We start from the raw sequence: 24,455 nt of genomic DNA on the forward strand, positions 1-24,455 counted from the left end.
ATTTCAATGCTGTTTTCTGGTAATCCATTTAAAGAGACTCTATAAAGCTCCTTAGAAGCAATTCCTTAGGATGCCATTTGTAGGTGACTACAGACACATGTGTGGGCCTGGCTCAGTGCTATATTACTCCAGTTGCATGCCAGTGTAACTCCATCAAAATTTTAAAATGTCTTACAGCTGGAGTAACACAGTGGTGCATCGACCCATATATGTATATCTAGAGATGATGAGACTTAAATAGCTCTTGCAGCCTCACTGGGAGATGCTTTTTATATCTAGCTAAAAAGCAAAATTAAGTGTAGGTCCTCAGTGACTTCTTTGGTCCACTATGGAGGATGTGAATAAAAGGAAATTGCTGGGCCTCAGCAGATTTACAGTATCCTTGGGGTCCCTTTATACTGATCAAAGGAAACATGTGATGTTCTCTGACTGACATCTAGCTCTTATTAGGGTTTTACACTAGTAACCCTGATTTGGCTCCTCTCTGCTGTGACTGCAATTGAGTTTTCCACATGCATCCAGCTTGAATTTATTTTAACTGGGCTCCTGATTAGAAGGTAAGTGAGGAGGCTATTAGCCCCCACAGCCTGGGTATCTGAAGTATCACTTATTACTTTCTCAGTTCTTTAGTTTGGGTGAGAGAGAGAATACGTTAGTGAGGAATGAGATTATCATGGGCCAGGCAGCTGGCTACCTTTGGCTCTGGAAAAAAAAAATAATCAACCAGAATAATTCATAACTTTGCTGATTTTTGCAAGCATTTGTTAAAACATCTAACATCATACAAATATTGTAAACAAAAACATTATTAAATAATGTAGTATTTCTCTCTCTCTCTCATCTAGTGGTATATTGACCTCCTATTTGAAATAGCTTTATGCATTACAAGTTTCTGATATCCTCACATTTTTAAGTATGAGATCATGAACTGTAAATACTACAGGAGATGTCACCTTGACTGAAAGATGGTGTCACAACTAGACCTCTGCTAGCCATATTTTGTACTTTAAGGGTTAAAGATCTAGGCAAGGGAACTAGGGATGTGGGGGTGCTGCAGCACTCCCTGGTTTTGCACAGGGTCCTGCCTGCTGGCCCTGTGCCCAGGGTCCTGGCCGCCCCCTGCTGGCCCCACACCCAGAGTTCTGCTCCCAGCCCCAGCTGTGCTCCTAGTTTCAGCCCTCTTACCCTGCCAGCATCCTCCCTTTCCCCCCTAGAGCCCCGGCCTGGTTCTGGCCCCAGCTCTGGGGAGAGGGAGCACAGACTGGGGTAAGATGGACGTGAAGTAAAAAGTTTGAGAATCACAGACCTTCAACTCCCCCACTTTTAAAAAGGGGAGGGGGGGAAGTGTTCCAGCACCACTGGTTGAAGGGGGGGGGGGAGGGGGGAGTGAATCCTTTCCAGATTCACTTGTGATGCTTGCTATCTCCCTGCATCCTTCCCATGCCATGGTCACAATTACCATTCTTTCCTCTTTACATTTCACTGTTCTTCCCATCTCCTTTCCCCTCAGTCTCATTTTTCCCTTTTGTATCTTCCTCTCTTTGTTTGCCACACTATCATTTTGTCTCTCTTGTACTACCAGCCTCCTCTAGCTGAGAACACATCCATTTCCCCTAACCCTGTCAATTCTGTTTCCTCTTACCATCTGTCCTACAAAAATCTCTCAAGCCTTCAACCCCTTCCTTATGAGGTTGAGAGCTTCTTAGGTATGACAGGTATGCCTGGTCAGGTTTTGTCCTGCATCTTTCAAATAAAGCACTGCTAAGCTCCATTCTCTCTCCCCCTGTACTGTGAGCTCAATGCTGCTCAAAGGAAGTTCAGAGCACACACTGACCATGAGGGAGAAGCATGCTGAGCTTAACACTACAGAGGGGGAAAACAGGTCTTAGCAGCACTCTCAGCAGGAACACACTAGTTCTACTGCTCCCATGGGTCCCAGCCATGTGGCTTGAGGAAAACATGGATGGGAGAGCTGTAGGCAGCTGCAGGTTTCTCTGCAGTTAAAGTAGTATGACAAACTGTGCTTTTCTTTTGGCAGCTTTGCTATGGGAGGTCTTCTGGGTCTGAAACACATGGGGTCAAATTAATGGTGTCCAACTAATCATTAGTTCTGCATCTGTACCTAGACTTACCCTTGTGTTGTTGATTCTGTGTGCTTTTCATCAGGCTGTAAGTCATAGAATGACTTCCATAGTTAAGGCCTCAGCTGATTTCTGTGCACAGAATATCATCCTAACTGAGAAAATACATTTGAAAAAATATATATAGATATAGATAGAGCTAGGCCAGGGTCACAACAGTTCAACAATTCAATGTGGAATACTTATTCACATGAAGACATCAGGCCTGATTTTGCTCTTACTTTTGCTGATGTTCCTATGTTGGACCTTCCCTCAAGTCATGTTTACTGTCACCAAGAGATTAGATTTTAAAAAGAAAAGAAAAAGAATAGGGTTGTAGCATCTTGTGATGTGCAGTATGCATGGTGGGGAAGTAGAAGCACTGATATGCCTGCATGGTGGCTGTGCCTTGCCAGATACAATAAGAATGCTTTACTTGTTTGGGGTAAATAGTTTCCATTTTGTTGTTTTTTCCACACACATAATATTGGAGGAAAAAAATGCTCCCATTTCAAAAAGTTCTCCCTTAGAATGCTGCCTAATTCCAGGCAGGAAGACAGGAGCTGGAATTCATTGTGAGGGGTTGTGATCAGAGCTATACAAATAATTTGTAATAAACATCCTAGTGATGCCTACCTCTGCCAGTCACTTGGCCACCAGATCACACACTAATATATTGCTTAGAACTGGGTTCAGCTGGCCTTCAGCCACCTTCTGCCCCAGCAGTGGGAACCAGAGTCTGTGTGTTACCCTCCATCCAGATGGCAACAAGTTACTAGGCTAGTCTCCTCAGAGATTCTAATGCTAGAATCAGTTGGAATGAAAAGGTAGATGTTGGCCACTGTGAAAATGAATGCTCAGTTGAGCTCTCTGGCGTATGCTGGTATTTGTGTGGTGGAGTTGCTTCCAGCCAGTCTAAGCCCTCTGCATCATGCAAACCAGACAGGCCATTTAAGCACTTTGGCACAGCAGGAGGAGGGTTATTTGCACTGTTGGGGTTGTCACACCAGTGACCTCCAGCCACCCAGGCAATGCTGTGATGGAGACTGGTGGAGTCATTAGGTGGATTAGAGTTGCTTCAGGAAAGGGTAATGATTGTAGTCTCTGTGCGCTGTTGGGCACACTTTTGATTATGGATCTGAGCTGTGTTACAGGCCTCCTGAAGGACTGCACGGTGATTACTATGGCAGTTTTCTTTAGGCAGACAAGACTTACCTGGGTTACACATTAAATCTATTTGGAAACTGAAGCTGGGGCAGAACACAGCTAGCTGATTATTAAGCAAAATGTATCACATGAGCACAGAATATCAGAGCTCTGTGAGCAGCATTGGCTGCCTGTGTGTTCCTAGGAGGATCTGAAGGTACAGGTTTGAACTACAAAATCTTAAATGAGTTGAGACCTGTCTATCTGAGAAATTGCTTCTCTATGCAGTGCTGCTGAAGTTGCTAGCAGCAGAAATGTTAAGGCTGGTGCCACCTTGCTGTGAAAGGCTAGGGGTTGTTGGCAAGGTGTTCTCTGTATGGTGCCCTCAGCACTGGAATTCATTCCCTCACCTTGGTCCAAAATAGCCCTACTCTATTAATCTGCACAAGCAAAATCTATTTCCTCCCACTGGCTTTTGAGAAGGCAATGCCTCAAGGTTGGTATCTGGGGTATTTTCAGCCAGTACTTGATTAGTTAGTTTATTCATGGAGTAGATTTGCTTCTGGATTAGTTTTTGTTGCGTGGCTTGTTTTTAGTAATTGTTAAAAGGCGTGGAGAACCTGGGATATGTAGCTGATTAGTCATTTAATACATTTGAAAGGGCACAGGATTCTGCCCCCCAGGGCGTCACAGACCCATAAGATCTGTGCTATGCCCCAACTTTGAAACAGTCCCTTGGAGGATTCTCTTTAGTGGGCCAAGCCTCCAGTGGGGTTCCACTCTTCCTTAAGAGGAGGCCATGCAGCCTCAATGCCTCTGAGACTGAGTCTCCACAAGTATTTGCAGTGACACCAGGCAGCCTTTTCATAACAGAATAGGATTTATTAGTGAACTGGAGTACAGCATCAGGAAGTCCTTAGATTAGCATAGGAAAGCAAAGGTTAAGACTTAACGTGTACTGGCTATGTCAGCACTTCACCCAGCCAACATGCTGTGGACTCTATTTTTGGCTCTCACCCTGCCTCTGTGTCTGCCAATCCTAAGTGAGAGCTCTGTGTCTGTCTTTTATCCCAGCCTCCAGTCACCTTTTACTCCCCTGTTCTCCTGCTGAGCAATGCTGAGTTCACATTGGTCGCCTGCTGGAGCTTCACATTGTTAGTGTCAGCTGTTCCATCTCTGAGTTCTCACTGTATTGCTGGATCCTCCCTAGCTATGGATGAGTTTCATCCAGTCCTTAACAACCCATTCATACTATCCCAGGCAGTTCCTGACACAAATCCCTCATGGCTCCAGCTCTGCACCAAGAAGAGCCTTTTAACCATTTTGTACCCTCTGGCTAGCAATCCCCAGTCAAGTCAGTCACTGCCATACAGGTCAATCATAAAAATATTACAGAAAATTCCCACTTAGTCACCCACGGTTTGGCAGAGTCTGCTGGCCCAGGAAACGGGTGGCCTGGCAGAGCTGACAAACTGCACAGATCTACAGGGTGCAAGTCAGTTTTCTAGCCTTTACCCTAAAAACAGGAACTCTTTAGAGATTTGCAGTTAGTGAATAAACCTCATCTCTTGCCTAATCTGTGTCCCAGCCACTCTCCATGTATTGCAGAGAAAACCCCAGACTTCCGTTTATTGTCTGCTTTCATTGAACTTCAACATGTGAGACACTATCCTCATTCCTAGGAAGGTTTGAAGGGAAGTTTTGGAACCTATCTGGGGATTTTACTCTGTGGCTAATGTAGAAGAAACCGGGACTTGTGAGGCTCTTCGTGTACATTGGTTCCCTAGCTATGCTTAGACTATCATTAAATAATATATAAATATACTAGTGGAGTTCCTAGTATCATAATAGACACCTGCTTACAATTGGCCTAACATAAGTTAATTTCACATGGGTTCAGCTGTATTTTATTGATTGGCTGTGTCTTCTCTCTTATTAGAACCTGATTTTATGGGAGGGAAATGTTAGAATATATTTTAAAGCAGATTTTGGTTTAAATTTAAGTTTCGGAGCTGTTCATCAGTCTCATGTTTGTTCTTGTTGATAGCTCCTGCTAGTATAAAGGAGTTTTGTCTAACTTATGTGAGTGTTTGAGTTGTATGTTTAACCTCAGTTTGAAGTTACATTAGGAAAAGCAGATAGTTACCATCCTGAGGTGTTCTTCGCAAACATGCTTTCCTGCTGGGGGATTTATTGCTCTTGGGCTGTGTATTTACTGAAATGTGTGAAGAGACAAAGTTCACACTAAAAAAGAAATGTCTTTCACTGCATATTTCATTATTCTTATTGTTGCCTGATGATAGAAGTTTACCAATTTCTGAATACACACATTCCATCGCTGATTTTAACTTTGGCATTTTTTTTTTCTTAGCAAATGCTGCATGCGACTTTTATTCCAAATCACCATACGGGGGGGGGGCGGGGGGGGCGAGGAGAAGGAGAAGACAAATCTCTTCAGTCTTCTGAGATTAGCAGGAGAAAGTAATTTAGACATGAGAGTTAAAAAAAAAAAAAAGAACAAATGAAAGGGATAGAGGACAAAGTAAGGCACAGAAGTAAGGTGCAGCAGCCACATGAAGAAGATACTGTTATAATGTAAGCGCAAGCCCTCCAAAGTGCTTCTGAAGGTAGAAAAAAGAATTACAGAGGGAAAACTCACAGCCTGTGATACAACAACACAGGTTTAAAGAGAAGGTCAGGAGTCAGTTCCTGCTCTGCTCTCTCACACAAATAATCCCATTGACTTCACTGAGACAAATCACAAAGGATAAGACAAGTGAGATTTAGCTCCAAATGTTACTTTGTATAACTACAACATGTAAGTTTTGTACATGCTGAACTGAAACAGAGAGTCTCTTATGGAATCACTTCCCCATTTTAGTTTCATTGAGATTAAGAGCTCACATTGAGGACCGAACACTGAAAGAGGAGTCATCAGCTTAGAGCAAGAAACTGGGTTTTACCTGTAGCTCTGACACAGACTGCTGTGTGTATGGTCATGTCTACACTTAACGATCCACACTGCTGAGATTGGGGAGATTTAGTGGGTCTAATGAAGACCTGCAAAAATTGACCGCAGAGCACTTTCCGGTCAACTCCAGTACTCCACCGGAACAAGAGGAATAAGGGAAGTCAACCGCAGAGTGTCTCCAATCGACGCAGCACAGTGTAGACACTGCGGTAAGTCAACCTAAGCTACGTCAACTCCAGCCACATTATTTATGTAGCTGGAGTAGCATAAATTACATTAACTTACCCCAGTAGTGTAGACAAGGCCTGACTTTTGTTTACTCAGGAGTAATAATGTCACCCTCTCTTGCTGGTGTGTTATGAGGCTTAGCTGCTAGTGTTGGTAAAATGTTTTGAGAGCCTTAGACGGAAGGAGCTACAGGAGTACAATTTTTAAAAATTAATATCTCCACTTCCAGACAGTGAAGTAGAGTCTGGACTTGGGAGAATGATAGAAATGAGTAGACACAGACCTCGGATATTCTTTCCCAGTCAAGTTTTATTTACTGTGTACACAGTTCCTATTCTTGCCTTTACGAAAGTTGGAGAAAACAGCAAAAGCAGCAGTGAAAGTTTTTACATAGTTAACCACACTTCAGGGCTCAAGGAACACATCTGTCTGTGTTCAAATTACTATTACTCTGGTTACTATTTCTCTCGGGTATTGCTTCCAACTGCTGCATCTCTGGCCTGGTCTAGGTTAGGAAACTATTCCTAACGTTTCCCCTACACTGGTGGCAGGAGCAGGAACTCTAGTGTAGACAAAAGCAGGTAGCAGCATTTTATGCACCATATCTAGGCAGGATTAGAAGACACAGAGCTCATCTACTCTAGCCTGCTCACTGTTGCTACTGATAGTAGCCCTGCACTCGTGCTAGCAAAAGTTGGAAACTTTAGAGAAAAAAGGCTTGTGTAGACACAGCCCCTGTGTCTTTCCTTTATCCCGATAACAGTGAAGTCCTTTGTAAAGAATGTGTGCATGGCCTGTCGCTCAAAAATCATTACCTTCAGATAGGCCAAATGGCCCTGGATGTTGGGCCGGTACATAGCTTCCATCCGCTTAGGCGGTGCCAAGACATCGGGCATTGTTTTGTGCCTTGTCTAAACTATGAAAATTACCTGTAGCTAACAACTGGTGTCAGCAATAGGTGTATCTGCACTGGTGCTTGACACAGTTCAGCTGCCAGTGCAGTCCAGGATAAACCACATTCAGCATCTGAGGTTAAAACCTGCTCTTTTAGCCCCAGTTTCTCAAATGGCTGGGCCTGCAGGCCTTGTTTGCACTAGAAGCATTTGGAAAAAAGTCTGCCAGACTATAACAGGGTTCAGAGAAGAACTGGATAAGTTCATGGAGGATAGGTCCATCAATGGCTATTAGCCAGGATGGGCAGGGATGGTGTCCCTAGCCTCTATTAGTCAGAAGCTGGGAATGGATCACTTGATGATTATCTGTTCTATTCATTTCCTCTGGGGCACCTGGCACTGGCAGAAGACAGGATACTGGGCTAGATGGACCTTTGGTCTGACCCACTATGGCTGTTATTATTGCCAATATCAGTTCAGCTGAATCAGTGTTAGTAACACCGGGAGCCCCAGTGTACACAGTTTTCAGCACAGTGTCATTTAACCCTGCTCAGAGCAAGTCTGATCAGTTTGGGACCGAAAATAGTGTTGCCAGCCAACAGACTTCCAGTGATGCTAAAGCTGGTTGAGAAATGTCCTTAGGGTAGACAAGGTGACACCGTGTGCTCAGCACCGTTACACCCATCGTCAGCAATGGAGCATTTTCAGGAGTATAGACAAGATCATTTTATCCCATTACCTTTCCAACGAACTCCTACCCTTGGATATAATAATCACCTCATTGTCTCAATTTCCCACAGAAGTGCCTTAAGCTCCGAGTTGTTTAGCTCAACAAACAGAAAGCAGGATGTCCCTTAAATACGATTTGTTACAAATATATAACCAAGTTTTCAGACCTGTTCCCCAAGTTTTGGTGCCTCAGTTTGAAACACTAAGGGCCTGATTTTTCCAAGATGCTGTAGCTCCCAAGCCCCTTTGAGAAGTCAGGCTCTGTATGTGTCTGTCCCCATGGAATAAGGTGACCAGATAACATGTGAAAAGTCAGGATGGGGTGTGGGGCTAGGTGCCTATAAAAGATAAAGCTACACATATCGGGACTGTCCCTATAAAATCAGAATATCTGCTATGTGAAATGGGATGGTGTTTAGGACCCAGAGGTTTAGTTAGAGTTTTAATGGAGCCCAACTTGCCACACTGCTGAATTAGACTCCTATAGAATACAGATGTCTTTTTTTCCCCTCCCAATCAACATTTTGTTCTGAAATTTTTTAAATGATCTGAAACGCAGGAAATTGCATCTAGTAGTTCAAACATTTCAGGGGCAGGGGAGGGAGGTTGACTCCTGGACCCCTCTTTTGTTTGTTCCCAATTACCTACAGCCTCCGTCTGCTTTGCTAGCTCAGGCCTGCAGTAAGCGCTTTTCCCTCTAGAGAAGAGGAGTCTCAGACTAATCTAACATCCCATCCTGAGTGCATCAGGAAGCAATGTGCCTCAGATGCACAAATCTCTCACTCCTCTGGATGGAAATCTAGACAAAAGTTATTTCAGAAAGCTTAAGCAGGGCAAATCAAATGGCTGTACATAATTTAAGAGACATACTTAAATTTTCATGAGAAACTGAAAATAAGTAAAATTAAACATAATATTGGATTGAGCCATGGCTGTCCCTCACCTTCGTCTCTTTATGTAGCTCCCTGGAAATTAAAAAGTGCTGTTTGTACAACTGCCTTCTATTGATCAGGTTATAAAAACCATGAGTGAGTGAAAGCTCTGGGGGGGAAAAAAAAAAAAAAAAAAGATGTGGGAGACATGAAAAGGCAGCTAGACACTACATGCCGGTAATAAAAAGTTGGAAATATTTGTGGGCATGAAGGGGAGCTGGTGAATAGAGGAGATACAAACATCTTATAGGGAGCTAAGAAATACTAATTAAAAAAAAAAGCTGGAAATAGAGGATTCCGTGTTTGCTTTTATTAAAAAAAAATAACTCATTTGTCCTTTAGTTATACTCATGCTACAGAACAGACCACTGCAAATAATAATGTACGAGCTAAAAAATTAAAAACTACCAATAAGAAAAAAAAAGAGTCCTAACTAGTATATTTAGGCACTGATCTCGTCTCCCAGTTGCTTGAGTGGTCAGGATCTGGCCCTTCAAGGCAACCAGAGCCTAGTAAGGCATTTTGGGTTTTTTTTAACCTATACTTAGGATTTAAAAACAAGCAGCTGAAATTTAGTGGTTTAGTTTTCTTTTCTGAAATGAGGATTTATTTTTCCTTTCTACTGATAAGGGAGAACCCTTATTAATGAGGCCTCTATGGTAGTTACACTTGTTGCTGTCACGCTATAAGAGATGTACACATCCCCCCTCCCTGAGGGTTTAACTGCTTTGTAGATCCATAAAGATATTTCACACAGAAAGCTGTATTCAGCTGGAGCTCTTAAGCCTCCTTTGTGAAATGTTGTGGTATTTTGTGAGATATGTGGCCTTTGCAGTACACGTGACATTGTTAGGCTGCTAAGCATTCGAGTTCAAGGGCTGTATTTTCCAGATACTTTTCAATCAATTAAGTTGGTTGGCAATATTGGATGCACTTTAAAAGGAGGGGGAAATAAAAAGACCCCGCCCTCCTCCCCAAAATATCTGGCTCCTGCACAGCTAGCTTGATTCTTGTCTCTCTCCAAACAAAGCCATCACAAATACTAGATTTTTTAAATTAATTTATTTTTAAAAGAGGCTCACTCTTCTGGAATGCTTTTCAGTGGGTTTTTCCTTCTTCACTGGAAACATTATTTTCATTTGGGTGGGTGGGTGTGGAGGATTTCTATCAGAACTCTAACAACCCCTACACCCTATACACCTTATTTCTCTGCTGTTGAATACACACACACCCCTTTATGTCAATACAATTCTTCATGGATTTTTTTCCCCTGACTGTTGCATTTTTAGATGCTTCTACACCCAAGTCAGATGGGGGAAGCGGATAAAAGGCCTTTTAAAAGCAATCTTTTAGAATGCTCTTATTGTGCCCTTAATTGCATCAAACTACATGTGGGCTTGATTATATATGGACATAGTTTTAGCTGTAGGTTGGTTTTAACTAAGCCAAACATATTTTAGGCCAAAGCCCGGCACGTCGGCAGAAAAAAGCTTTAGCCACATTAGTCCCGTAAGTAATAACGCATAGCAAGCAATAATTGGATGCAAGAAGTTTAGAGCAGATGTTCCCTCACTTCGATTCTTGAGGCAGTAGAGTAGCAATTTCTACTTTTGTAACAGCCACACATGATGCAGTATTATTAAAAAAAGTTTCAAGCACTGAGTTCTTCGAGCGAATAGCCGAGAAATAAAATCAAGACTGAAATGCTGTATTGAACAGTTAGACTTCCAAGCTTTTTTCCCAAGAGTAGTTTAGAAGAGATATAGGTTTTACCATTGACTTTGCAATAACGGAGTTAAGCTTTATTTTTCTTAGATACACCTATTATTCATTTTCAACTCTGTAAAAGAGTTATTTTCCTGAGAGGAGGGGACAATTTAGCCTTCCAATTGCTATTAATGACAGCATTAAAGTAATTGCCCTGAGCATCCCATTGCATACTGGAGAATTTCATATAATGGTTCTGTAGTTGACCTCAGAGATTTCACTCTCCAGAATCTTTGCCTGCTGCCTAGGTTCCTGAGGCTGGAGATCACAATTACAATTCACAAAAACATGTCTTCAGCTCAATGAAAGTGAGGAAAGGGGACAGTTCAGATGTCACTGAAATCTAAGGTAATTGACAGTGACCAACAGGAGCAGGATCCAGCCCACAAGGAGAAAATGATGAATACATTTTAAGAATTTCTTATTCTATTATTGGCAGTTGGGGCGGCTCTAGGAATTTTGCCGCCCAAGCATGGCAGGCAGGCAGGCTGTCTTCCACAGCTTGCCTGCGGATGGTCCGTTGGTCCCGCGGCTTGCCACCCCAAGCATGCACTTGGCATGCTGGGTCCTGGAGCTGCCCCTGTTGGCAGACCAAAGCAAGGCCTTACGCTCAACTTGAAGGTGTTCCTCTGCTTGCCTGTAATATGATAACTTTTCAAATGCCACACCTGATCAAGTAAAAAAAAAGTCACAGAATGTTCTAGGCATGAAAGAACAGAATCCTATTGCTTGTGGTGAAAACTGGACAACCAAAACAGGGAGACATGCACAGAGAGCCCTTTCATTGGGTTAGCAGACCCAGCAGCTTCTACTACTGCTGTAATGTTTATAGCTCAAAAGAATTGTTATAGATTGATGGCACCCATTAATATTGGTCTCCCAGCATAATGATAGCCCTCATCTCAGCTCTGCCCATCGTCCCAATGCTGTTTAAAATGTTGATACTCAAGGATTTATTTTCCAGTCAGAAAGAAAAAAAATGACAGGGGAAAGGGGACACTCAGAATCCCTGGCATGTGGCGGGGGAAATGGGGTACAGTGTTATGGGGAAAGAGGGACATGCAGGCCACAGCTCCTAGCATGTGGAGAGGCAAAGGGAGTGCACAGAGTCCCTGCTAGTGTGGGGAAGGGGTAGTGGGGAGGGGTGTGGAACAGGGGGCGCACAGAGTTCCTGGTAAAAGGAAGATGATGGGGGTATGGTGGGTTACAAGGAGTCCCTGAAGTAGAGGGGGATAAAGGGAGCTTGTGCAGGGGGAAGGGTTATAAATGGGAGGAATTCAAGGAGCCTCTGGCATATGCAATGAGCTCAGGCTACAGCAGCAGCCAAGTGTGGGACCTTCTAGTCATCTTTTTATTAAACAGGCTCTAGTGTAGGGTCTTAAGTAAATCTCACCTACTAGTAAACTAAAACTATTACAAGAAAATACCTAGTAGAGACTAGTCTTTACTGCCCCTATCTTTATAGTGAAACTCTGTACAATAGCGTATAAAGGGTAAATAATCTTGATTAGAGAAGGAAAAAAAAAAAGACACCCCCACCCCATGCTAAATGATGAAACAATGACCATAAGCAATATTTTTTTAAAAATTCTCTCTCAGTGGTGGAAGGGTCGAGTGAATAAATCACCATCCAGAAAACATTTCTGTGAGAAAACTGAAAAGAAGAAACCACCACCTCAGGCAACTCATGAACACAAGTGATTTGCTACAAAAAGACGTGCTCATTCAACATGCACTGCATCAGTTAATCAGTGCATGTGAGTCACATACCATTGGCTAGCTGCTCAATACACGGTATCCCACCACCTGGCAACATAACATGATACTGGAGGTCTCTGAAGCTTGGCCATAACATTTTTTAGAGATCTAGTGTAGGCACGAGACTAGGACTTAGAGGCATCCTGAATATGGCAGGGATGAGCCAAACAGAGATGTTCCCCACTCCGTTTGCTAGGATTCCATGGGCCGAGTTGTCCCTGACCATGGGAAGACAAAAACTTACTTCAACACTAGGAAAACTTAATGCCCAGTCCCTTTTGTTGGGAGAGATTTGACAGCACTGAGGGGTATGATGAGATTTATAACCCCAAAGGGCCCAGTGAGGCTCAGAACAGCTCCACGCATGATATTTGGGCCATTGCTGAGGTGAGCAGCACTTTGTAGCATGTTCATTCCAGTCCCCATATCTCAGCAAAACAGCTGCTATTGCTCCCTCACCCCCTGGCACGTCTAGGCCTTCGTTGTGGTAGAAGCAACAGAGGGCAAGTCTTGCAGAAATGTTCTTCTTTAACTAATACCAGGAGCAGCTCTGCATCACCAACCCCAAAGCATCAGCTACCTCCCATGCTCTTGCCATGCAGTGAAAACTGCAGAGGAGAAGCCTTTGCCTCTGTAGTTTTTCTTCTACAGCCAATCACTTTCATGGCTGCTGTTCCGCACCCCTTCTTCCATCTCCTCCATTTGCTGTTTGGTTCAGTGCAGCACAGCAAGGCCCAGTGCCAGGAGCATTGAGAGAGACCCAGGGAAAGCCGAGAGGTACGGGAGCTAACACTTGACAGGGAGCTGGGGAGAAGCTAAGTCATTGCCCATAGGCCTGGGAAGAGGAGACACTGTGGCCTGACTGTGCTTTTGGAAGACTATGCATTGAGAAGAGGTTAGGAGGAGTTACCCTTTTCTTTTTATAACTTGGCAGTTGCTATCTGGGTGGGAGGACAAGGTGTTCAAGTCCTTGTTCCATAAATTTAAAGTCAGGGCCATCACTAACTAATGTCACATCTTAGCATGCAAGTTTTGGTGGGTTTTTATGGGAACAAGTTGCATAGAACAACCTTAGCACCACCTGACCGCATCACTAAAAACTGTGCCTGGTCCCAACTAGCGCTGTTTGGGACTTTTCAGATGAAAGTGCCTTTCACTGGAAAATTCCAGTTTGTTGAGGCTAAGATGTTGTTCAGAAACGTATCTAGTTTGACAATCTCTGAAACCACAGGCAGGATCCAGACAGAAGCCTGCCTGGTTTCCTGCTATCTCATTTGGTGGGCTGCTGAGCCTAGGCTTACAGGGTTCACAGCTCTGGGTAGCCCGCACTATACAGGTTACCCAGGACACCAGGGCTTCCAAGTTCCCAGCTGCCACAAAGCTAGATGCCTGGGAGCTCCAGTTCTAGCCAGGACTTGGCTTACCCATGGCAGGAGGTCTGGAAACTCTGAGAATCCTAGTTTAAGCTAGGCTGTCATAAACAGATAGTAGGAGTTAATAGAACAGAAGTACTTTATATCTCTTTTGCCTGTAAAGGGGTAACAAAATCAGTGAGCTTGGCTGTCACCTGACCAGAGGACCAATCAGGGGACAGGATACTTTCAAATCTTGAGGGAGGGAAGTTTTTGTGCTGTGCTGTTAGTGTTTGGTGGTTGTTCACTCTGGGGGCTCAGAGGGACCAGACGTGCGACCAGGTTTCTCTCCAATCTCCCTGATACAGGCTCTTATAGATTCAGAATAGTGAGTACTAGATAGATAAAGCGAGTTAGGTTATGTTTGTTTTCTTTATTTGCAAATGTGTATTTGGCTGGAAGGAGTTCAAATGTGTATTTGGCTGAAAGGGTTTTAATTTGTACTTGTATACTTAGGCTGGGAGGGTATTCCCAGTGTCTATAGCTGAAAGACCCTGTAACATATTCCATCTTAAATTTACAAAGATAATTTTTACTGTTTTCTCTTTCTTTAATTAAAAGCTTTTCTTGTTTAAGAACCTGATTGCTTATTTTTTTATTCTGGTGTGAGACCCCAGGGGACGGGGTCTGGATTCACCAGGGAATTGGTGGGGAGAAAGGAGGGAAGGGGGAGAGGAAGGTTAATTTCTCTCTGTGTCAGGATTACTTTCTCTCTCAGGGAGAATCTGGGAGAGGGGGAGAGAAGAAGGGGGGATGATGAATTTTCCTCTCTGTTTAAAGATTCAAGGAGTTTGAATCACAGTGATGTTCCAGGGTAACCCAGGAGGGGAAGTCTGGGAGAGGCAACGGTGGGGGAAAGGGTTTACTTTCCTTGTGTTAAGATCCAGAGGGTCTGGGTCTTGGGGGTCCCTGGGCAAGGTTTTGGGGGGACCAGAGTGTACCAGGCACTGGAATTCCTGGTTGGTGGCAGCACTACAAGTACTAAGCTGGTAATTGAGCTTAGAGGAATTCATGCTGGTACCCCATCTTTTGGACGCTAAGGTTCATGGGAATTATACCATGACATAGGCCTTTCTGGCTTCTAGGCTCACTACAGCTGCTGCAGAGGCAGGAGCTTGGGTGTCCTGTGGCAGGCTTCAAGGGGCCTTAGCTTCAGGGCAGTCCCAGCATGCTGACTGCCCAAGGGCCAGGGACCCCAGGACTTTGAGGGTGGTGATGACTATGCATTGAAGGTGTAGATCACACCACTTATCTGGCCTTTTCCCTTGTTCTCCAGGGCTATTTTTGAGACCTGAGCAACACACTTTTGGTCCTGATTTAACTATTTCACTGCTGTGTGATTTTATACAGGAATTGCTAGGTCATTACAAGCCCTTGTCTGAATGCAGTTCTCCTGGTATTCAAGGTGCTTCTACTGGTATAGCTTATTCTCGTAAACGTATGCAAGTAAGCAACACCAGTAGAAGCACCTTTATACTAATATCTCGGCCTTCACATTAGGGCATTGCACCACTTTATCTTTTATTAGTTTCTAAATGAACATTGGCATAGCGGTGCAAAAAACTGTTTGTAGACAAGCCCTGAAAGTGATGTGCATTTCCTTCCCGTGGCATAAAATAAAATAAGGGATGTGTGGGGCGAAGCATATTGGCCTACTGATTATCATCCTCCCAGTCCAACTCCCTCAACTTTAGTGACAGCTTTTTCATACAGTTTGCATCAGAATACTGGCATGGTTGACATTTAGACATCTCAGGTCTTGCTGTATCTATGAAAAATCATACTATATTCTGTTTCAAACCAGGTAATAAGTGATTGTTATAAGATCCAGTGTCATTAGAATCTGATTACAAACAGACCCACAATATTTTCTTGTTTTTCCACGTGCTCCTGTTCACACCATCCCCCCAACCAAGATAATTAATCCTTACCTACTTGTGCTTCTCCACTGCATCATGATAAGATGATTTTGTGTCACTCTCAGTGTTTTAAAGGTACAAGGATTAGTTCCCATTTCATAGGTTATAGTAGTTGTTCCAACACGCTAGGGTTAGCAAGACCACAGCATTTTAGTTTGAGGTCTAAAATTTTCTCTTGCTTGTGTGCGCCAAGATGGGCCCCCATAGACAAACTGCAGCACTAAGGGTGTGGCCTGAAGAATGTTTATTGCATTGCCCAAGCTAGCACTGCCTCTGATCACTTACAGTTCCTGTCCAGTGAGTGCTCCAATTCTTCTACAACTTGAGGCTTTATAGGAGGGGCTCCTCACAGAAACTTGTGCAGCATCTTCTCTCTCCCTCATGCTCTCCCCACACCACCCCTTTTGAGAAACAGGAATTGAAGGCTCACTAAACCTGCAAGCCTCATATTCTGAGCGGACTTAGATCAGAAACGTCTGTTTAGAATGGGGAAGTGCAAATGTTCCAGTGGCTTGAACACAACTTTGAAACATTCTGATGCTGATTTATGCTTTAAATACCAACTGTGTTTTCTTTCTCAAGTGCAGATAGTTTTATAAACAGGATCCTCAAGTACTACATACTCCGAACAGTATGCAAGCTGTCTAGTTTGTACCTAGATTTTTTTTAATTTAAGTAGCTGTAGGATTATATACTGAATGATCAAATTAGACCCATATGGGGACATTCAGCACAGTGTTAAACTTGAAATTAACATTTAAAAACATTTTTTCACTCTCTGAAAGCAGATTGCTCACATCAAGTGCAAACAACAATACCCGTCATTAGCGCATTACCACATTGAAAGCATCAGATAAGTTGACAAGGAAGCCATTCTGGATTCAGGCTGTGACCTAGCATACTAGGGGCCTGGGACCCCCTCCTTTCCCCCAGGACAGGAATCAGCACTCCCCTGCCCACAGGAGAGTCAGAGGTTGCTGGGGTGAGGTCTTGCCCCAGCAACTGAATATCTGCTTGGGTGAGGTCCACTCTAGTCCATATCTCCTTCTACATGCAGAAAGCCTATTGTGGGGAGGAGGAGTAGAGTTTGCAGGCAATCCAGAACAATAGATCTGGTAGTTTACAGCCACTGAGATACATAAAGCAGTTCACCTGTCAGTGCTATGATTTCAGTGGGCTCAGCTAGTGGTTGCTACACAAATCACATTTTTCAGTGTTATCTTCACAATCATGAAAATTATAAACTTACCTTTTAAAAAAAATGAAAGCAGAGTCTATGTAATCACATGACTCCAGGAATTGAGTCCATAGACTGGGACCAATAGTGTTTATGCTTTAATCCAGCCCTAGAAATTGAGTCCTTTTGGCACCATTAAACCCACACCGCCAAATTTTTTAGGAGCTCAACAAGCTGTTTAGTTTTAAGTGCATATAGAGGTGTCATCTATCCCAGGTGGGTCAGGCCTACATGTGAAAGACTTATCCAGTCCATCCTTGTTTCAGAGAGGTATGTAGGTAAAAAGCCAGATCCACAGCTGGGTCTTTTCTACGTTAGTCATTTTTTACCTTGTTACTTGATTGCCAATTAACTTGTTAGTTAACAAGGCTGGAAAGGTAATCTGGACACTCCCCAAATGTTTGTTCCAGAATACAAAGGGACTGTGGTTTACCTTGCAGCCTAGTGTCCACACCAGCCTTTACAACTTTTACCTCCTTTGAGCTAATTGGCAATAAACTTGAAATAAAAAAAACTTTACTGTTGACCTGGTCTAAATCCATGTAGCTAACTGGACTCACTGAAGCTGTGCTTATTTACAGCAGCTGAGGATCTGGCTGAGGCTGTTTGATAATTATATTCAATTAGAAATTGTCGCTAGGCTATCTGTATGTCAGTGCTGCAGCTATATGAACTGGTGAATGCAGGAGCTCAGTTTTCCATTTTTATGTATAAATACCATCTCCTGATAGCAGTAAACCAACTAGGGAGTGTATTTGAAGGTCATACCATTACTGAAGTGCTTTAAATCACTTGGCCTTTGGTTTTGTGCTTTATAAAGCACTTTGAGTTATGCTATAATTGCCCAGAAACACACTGCCTGTCATGCTTAAAGGTACATTTGTCAGGGTTGGCAGCCCCACAATTTGATTTACCTTACTAAAATGATTTTCCAAAATGGTTTAATTTTTAAAGTTCCTGTGTTCCCAGCTTCTATGGTTTTGTCATGAGTCTAGTGATAGCTGATGTTTTTCCAAAAGCCCAATCGCCCAGATTCATGAGGATCTCAGCTTTCATTAAAAAAGTAAGTTTCTACCCCTCATGTTTACATAGACAAGCTTGAAAATGTGACCGAGGTGCAGCCTAAAAGATCAGAAAGGAGAAGACAAACACAATGAGCCCAAAATTTGTAATTAAAGCTCCCCCCAACAAAAAACAGCAACAAAATCTACCTCATGATTTTTGAATGAGTGAGTGTGGCAATACTGAAGTTCATGTAATTCTTTATTGGTGTACTTTATATATATGTATTTAAATTAATAAAATCAATTCCAAAAGCCTTGCATGCAAGGCTATGAAAACAACCTGCTATAGGGATGCACAGGTGACAACAACTTATTTAGTGGGGAAACTTACAAACAATTATAAACTATAAACAATTAAAAAAAGATATTAAGAGCTATAAAGAATATTAGTGTCCTTTCTACATACACAACTGTGCAGTGGTTGCTTAATATAGCACTTTGTTTTGGGATTGTATAATACATATTCACCTTACCCCAGCTGATAAATTTTTTAAAACTACTCTCACATATTTTCCTAAATAAGAACCCAAACTACATAAAAAGGGAAACACCTGGAAACCCATATCATGAGTGAGGAAGAAACATTAATTAATTTTTATCACAGAGCTTTATAATGGACTGTATAAAGTTTCCTACTGTAATTGGTATATACATTCAACAGTTTTATTGTATATCAGAGCACATAATTTTCAACAGCTGCTGGAGAGGCATTGCTGAACTTTCGTTTCCATCACAAACACCTATTAAGCAGTCAGCATAAACTCTTCTTGTTACAACCCCTGACATCACCCCCACGGCAAGCAGACACAGAATAGTAATTGCTGAATTGTGTATGAAAATTATGGTTTTATTGTCTACACAACTGAAGGTTTAACTCTGACTTCTGCTCCAGTCAGCTCTGTTATAAAGAAGTAATTCTTTCATAGAACAAATAAGCACAGTACACCATTGTAATCTAAGGAACAGGCACTATTTATGTATTGGAAAGACTTGTTCACAATAGTGCTAGCAGTTTAATGGTCCAGAAGCCACTACTTTAGCAGCTGTAGAGGAAGAAAGCACAAACAACAAGATATTATACAGAATTGGATATAGCCTTTGAGAATACAAATGGAATCATCCCTGTTGACACAACTGTCTTATCTGTTAGTTTAACAAGCACGATTGATAGGTAGGGACCATGTATTTAATGTTTATATAAGCGTCTTCTCCACCATAGCGCTCAAAGGCTTCCAGTGTTTCTTGAATCAAATCTCCAATATTTTCACGCTTCTGCTGGCTGTAGTCAATACCGTCTCCTGAATTCACTGGTTAATAAAAACAAAATACAACGTTATGTTAGAGTTTTCCTTGTAGCTTTCTGAAAACATGACATAGCTAAATAGAATTGCTGGTCAATCTCAATAACTTCACTGCAATCTTTATCCTGTCACATAAAGTTGCAGGATTTAAATATATGAAATTCTATCTATCCATTCATCATCCATCCTCTTTCCACTGAAGTTGTCAATATGGTCTAAAATATATTTGTAATATGCCCATTATCTTAGTATCTAGAATGCTATTCTGGATTTTTAAAATGCAGAAAACAAATTTTATTAACATCCACAGGCTTTGTCTCTAGAGACAGTCCCATAGCTGGTCAGTAACATCTTAAGACCATTACTGCTTCATTTCATAGTGATAGTTGGGACAAAACTAAATCACCAGATATATAAATGCTTATCTCTGAAAAGCTAGGGTCTGTTGTGGTATGAAATCCTTAGTGGGATGCTTTTTTGGGATTATTCCATGCTAAACACCAGATCCACATGCCTACAGTGTTTCAGATTGTGGAGCTCAAAGAGGGGGTGTCACTTGGCCAAAGAGATATATTTGGAGCACAACACACCACTCAATCTACTTTTACTCCCTGAAAAATGGGTTAAATTAAGTTAATGACAAGAGGACAAATTATTCTAGCCCCTAGACAGAACAACAACTGTCGCAGCCTTCTTTAACATGGAGCAGATTGAGAACTGGCTGTGATGTTTATTTGTGCACAAACAGCATATTAGCTAATATAAAGAGCCCGGAGTAAACTGCTGCACAAAAGTTTTAAAAATGCAAAACAGTGATAGATAATTCTGCTCCCAGGGATTTTAAGAGAGATTTAAAGGGGAAAAATGTGTTACAATTTGCCAGAAAACAGCACTTCAAAATCTCCAAAGATCAGACTCTCTCAGCATGAATATTCTCCAAAACGTACATCAACAATAATTTGTTAAGGACACTGGATGGCTTAGGGAATTGTTGATGGCTCTAGTCCAGCCAGGACACACAGTCACTGGGAGAGGTTACTATCTGATGCTTGTTTGGTGGTCCATGGGAAATTAGTTAGTGGCCTCACTCCAATTATTAGTGGACAAGTATCTACGTCATAAAATTCAGCATCTCAAATAATATTATCTGGCCATATTGTTGACAGGCTTAGCAGACAGGCCAAGGATATGATTATCAAGGACACAGAAACAACTTCTCATTGCTAGAGACAATGGTTCCTTTCAGGTCAGGACTAAGGCACATTAAAAGGCTGGGCCAGGTTTTACTGCTGCTGTATCTGCAGTGCCTGTTCTTTAGAGTGCAGATCTACAAGGCCCCAATCCAGCAAAGCACTTAGCCACATGCTTAGTTTTAAGCACATTAATTCAATAGGACTACTCACATATTTAAAATTTAAGCATCATTCATGCTTAAGTGTTTTTCTGGATTTGGGCCCAAATGACTCCCAGAGTTAGATCTGGATTCTGGATTTCTGTAGTTCTTACAGAAAGAAACCAGTAAAAATTTTGCAGCCCTGTACACATACAGAGATCAGCTGAACAATTACGTGAAAAATCATCTTAATGGTAGAAATTTGATCCTAGAGAACTGCTAACACTTTGTTACAGTTATATGTATAACAATTTATCAACCTTGTAAACTCTTATGCTTTATTTATTTATTTGCAAAATGTTATATAAAATTATAGTATGTAAAGACAGGTATTCTCATCTGAAAGATATTATGATGGCTCCCTTTTAAAAAAAATCACTTCTCTGTCTGATTAAATTAGTGATTTCAGAACATATTTGTGACACCACTACTATGGAAATGGCTATGATGTTAGAAATAATGGACTATACCATCATGTAGAAGACAGCAAGCTGGTATTGCAGCAGATTATTTTAATTTACACAAAAAGGTTGTCAATCAACAACGGTAAGAAAGAAAGAAAGAAAAAAAGAAAGCATTACAAATCAAATGGTGTTTTGGTTAAATATGCTTTTATCTAACAAAAAAGGCCTTAGATTGATGGTAGCACTTCATCGATGAAGAGAACTGTACTGCCAACATTCCTGACAGTGCCTGAAGGTATTTGTGATTGTGCTGCAGCAAGGAAAGCCCTGAACCCTGAACTTATCTCTTGGCAGATAAATAAAGGAATTATTGATTTTCAAATTGTTTGCTAAAATCTGTAATTTTTAATCCTACATGTTCTCTGATAACGAGCTTAAACAGCTTTCATATGTCTTTAAAAAGTCCATTCCAAATGCCATAATATTGAAGTAACAGTGATCTATCACAAAGTGGGAGAACTGGATTAGGTCTCCGGAGGATGACTATGCACTTCAGTTGTGGTGGGGGCAGGATGTATGTCTCAGCTGATTCCTGTGCAGAAGAATTTGTAGAAGCATTCAATACTGGGACAAGACATGTAAAATATTTGCTAGATTAAACAGCTTGGAGGTTTGATTAAAAGGCACCTGATAGGCTTAGACAATGATAAGGGAAACAGTATGCAAGGGATGGCTGTAGTGTTGTGCAGACTATCATTACAAAAAAATTTCATCAGACATGCACAACCTGTGTAAGGTTCATATCCTCAAGAGAGTCATTGTCCACTCTAATTTCAAGACACAGCTTACAAATGACTATACCAAAAAGGTTATTGCAGCATTGAAGTCATCTGCTAAGTACCACAATAGCCATCCTACATAGCTATAGGAATTAGCAAATCTTTCAGACAAATAAAGCAATGATTAACCTAACAGGACAATATCCACCCCAGCATTTGTCAACACTAGATGGATGAGACAGACTGATTTCCTCAGCACACCTAAGGCTAAATATCTAGTCATAATAATGATGAGTACTTGGAAAAAAATTGCTACCGAATTACAGCAGTCTCACCATGCCCTTCTCCGGTTTAACTTTATTTCACTGTTAGCTTGTATATGGAGCCCATGTTGTCAGCCACAGAAATGCTGCATATGCAATGTGTGAACATGGATCTGATTTCTGCTTTTTAAGAAGCTGTCCTTTGCAACAGTAATCAACAAAAAGGAAATGTTAGAAAGCATGTTTGTCATACTATGATGTCAAAGCAAAATGTCTAGCAGATTCTACTTGTCTAGAACATGCATATTGAAGGAATACTAAGATTTCAGGTCTAGAGGACTGGAATTGGAAAAATATTTTTTAATTCCTTTCCTGGATCAAAAAAAACAGTTTCTTTGCCTCCTAAGCTCTGTACAACAGTATATAATACTCAAAGGTGAACTGAAAGGCTTTTTACCTGTCAGGACCTGCTTTAGTAGATGAAATCACTAGAACAAAGATATGCAGGAGTGGCATTCCTTACACTGCTCTAGTGATGCCATCTGCCGTAGCAGGGGAAACACAGAGCTCTGAAGGCCTCAGTACAGGTCTAGGGAGGAGAGTGAAGGAGTATGTGAAGTTTGCTTTAAAATGTATTTCAGACTAGACATGTTTCTTTTCATAATTAGTATCCTATTCCTTTGTTTGTTTTCCAGTTTATTTAATTTCAGCTCAATTTTAAGTTTTGGAGAGTTAGTATTACAAATACAAATATTAAAATTGTGACATATTAAAGAAAGAAAAGCAAAAAATCTCTTAAAGTGTTAAGGATTGAGTATATGAGGGCAGTCGCCATGTCCTGAGGGGAACCAATTTGTAAGATTCAAACTGATCTACTTTTATCTCTGGGAGTTCTTTAGAATCTTAAAGTGTACTAAAAATCCTTTTAGTTTATTAGTGCTCTCTTTTAGGCAGACCTGGTCTCCTTCTATTCAAGGTGTTTTAATCTGCTGGATGTGCTGAAGCACCTCTGTGTAAATCAATGGTAATAAAGCTTGCCATTGACAATGACTGTTTCCAAGGTCCTACTTCATGGATGACATGAATTAAAACTGGAATGGCTGTACAACCATAAAGGTAGAAAAGTCAGAGCATCTGGAATATTAGAACTTCCCAAGATTTTAAATTCTTCAGATCTGCTCAGGTCTTGTTGAAAAGAATGAGATTCAAGCAGACAGCTGAAGAGACTTTGAAGCAGGCCCTTTACTCTGAACTTAAACTTTTTTTTTTTTAATAACAAAGATGTGAGACTGTAGTCAAAGACCATTCAACTATTTCATTTCTAATGCACAAAAAAAGGATTTAAAAATTGAATTCTGGGATATTCTGATTGCAGCAGACATTTTTGAACAAATCAGTAGTAAATAATAACAATAATACATAGCTCTTACGTAATGGTTTTCATTCATAGATCTCAACGCACTTTACTGTGGAGGCTAAGTATCATGCTTCTCTTTTTTCTTTTGAAGAAACTGAGGCACAAGGAAATTAATTTTGCATCCTTTTGCCAAAACTCTACTTCCCTTTACCAGTTGGTGTCAATCCTCATTGCCATCTCAAATGCGACAAAGAGGGTGCAATTCTAAACTACTCCTTTGCTTCACCTTGTGGCCTGGACTGTTTTAAAATCATCGTCATTGTGTAGCTGGATACAGTCTATTTAATATGCCTTAGAAACTTCATATCAAGAAGTATTATCTCTATTCAATATTCTGCAATATTGCTCCGCCCAGTGTTCACAGAGAGGAAAACGCAGCAAAGCTTGTGATGAAATTGCGTGATATGTCACAGCTACCGTTAAACAAACACTTGTTTAATCCACCACATGGTCATCTGCCCTCACATCGCCCATTGCGGGTAAGTTTTACTGAGTGAGGAACTTACAGTAGAGGACATGTGGCGAGCTTCACGGTCCTCAGAGAAAGAGAGAAATAATTATCTTGTCTCGGACCCCCACTCATTGTCAAACTTGGGTTTGATTTACTGTGAAGGCAATGGACCCTGCTGAACCAGTTTCACACCGGACATGGAATTTGTGCTGCAGCAGAATTTCAGTGGCATTTTAGCAACAGGCCACTATGTCAGTGTGGAAAGTCATAA

The 24,455-nt window shown here is 41.6% G+C and overlaps 1 protein-coding gene and 2 long non-coding RNA genes across 6 annotated transcripts in view; 2 read left to right on the forward strand and 1 right to left on the reverse strand.

Annotated features, from left to right (window-relative positions):
- LOC127049018 (uncharacterized) overlaps positions 1–24,455 on the forward strand; it is a 252,220-nt gene that overhangs the window by 184,094 nt on the left and 43,671 nt on the right. The gene's annotated exons all lie outside the window — the stretch shown is intronic.
- The window catches only part of LOC127049008 (uncharacterized), a 45,152-nt gene continuing 26,338 nt past the window's right edge, over positions 5,642–24,455 (forward strand). The window contains exon 1 of the long non-coding RNA XR_007773843.1: positions 5,642–6,446. This is a non-coding gene — a long non-coding RNA (uncharacterized LOC127049008). The remainder of the gene's footprint in view (positions 6,447–24,455) is intronic.
- PACRG (parkin coregulated) overlaps positions 18,447–24,455 on the reverse strand; it is a 472,217-nt gene continuing 466,208 nt past the window's right edge. For 2 of the 4 annotated variants that reach the window (XM_050949187.1, XM_050949188.1), the window contains exon 6: positions 18,453–19,483. In XM_050949187.1, the coding sequence (XP_050805144.1) occupies positions 19,323–19,483 (161 nt within the window). In that variant the 3' untranslated portion in view covers positions 18,453–19,322. Of the gene's footprint in view, positions 19,484–24,455 lie in introns of all 4 variants that reach the window. The other 2 variants (XM_050949189.1, XM_050949186.1) reach the window with 2 other exon arrangements.

This window comes from Gopherus flavomarginatus, chromosome 4 (assembly GCF_025201925.1).
Source record: "Gopherus flavomarginatus isolate rGopFla2 chromosome 4, rGopFla2.mat.asm, whole genome shotgun sequence".
NCBI lineage: Eukaryota > Metazoa > Chordata > Testudines > Testudinidae > Gopherus > Gopherus flavomarginatus.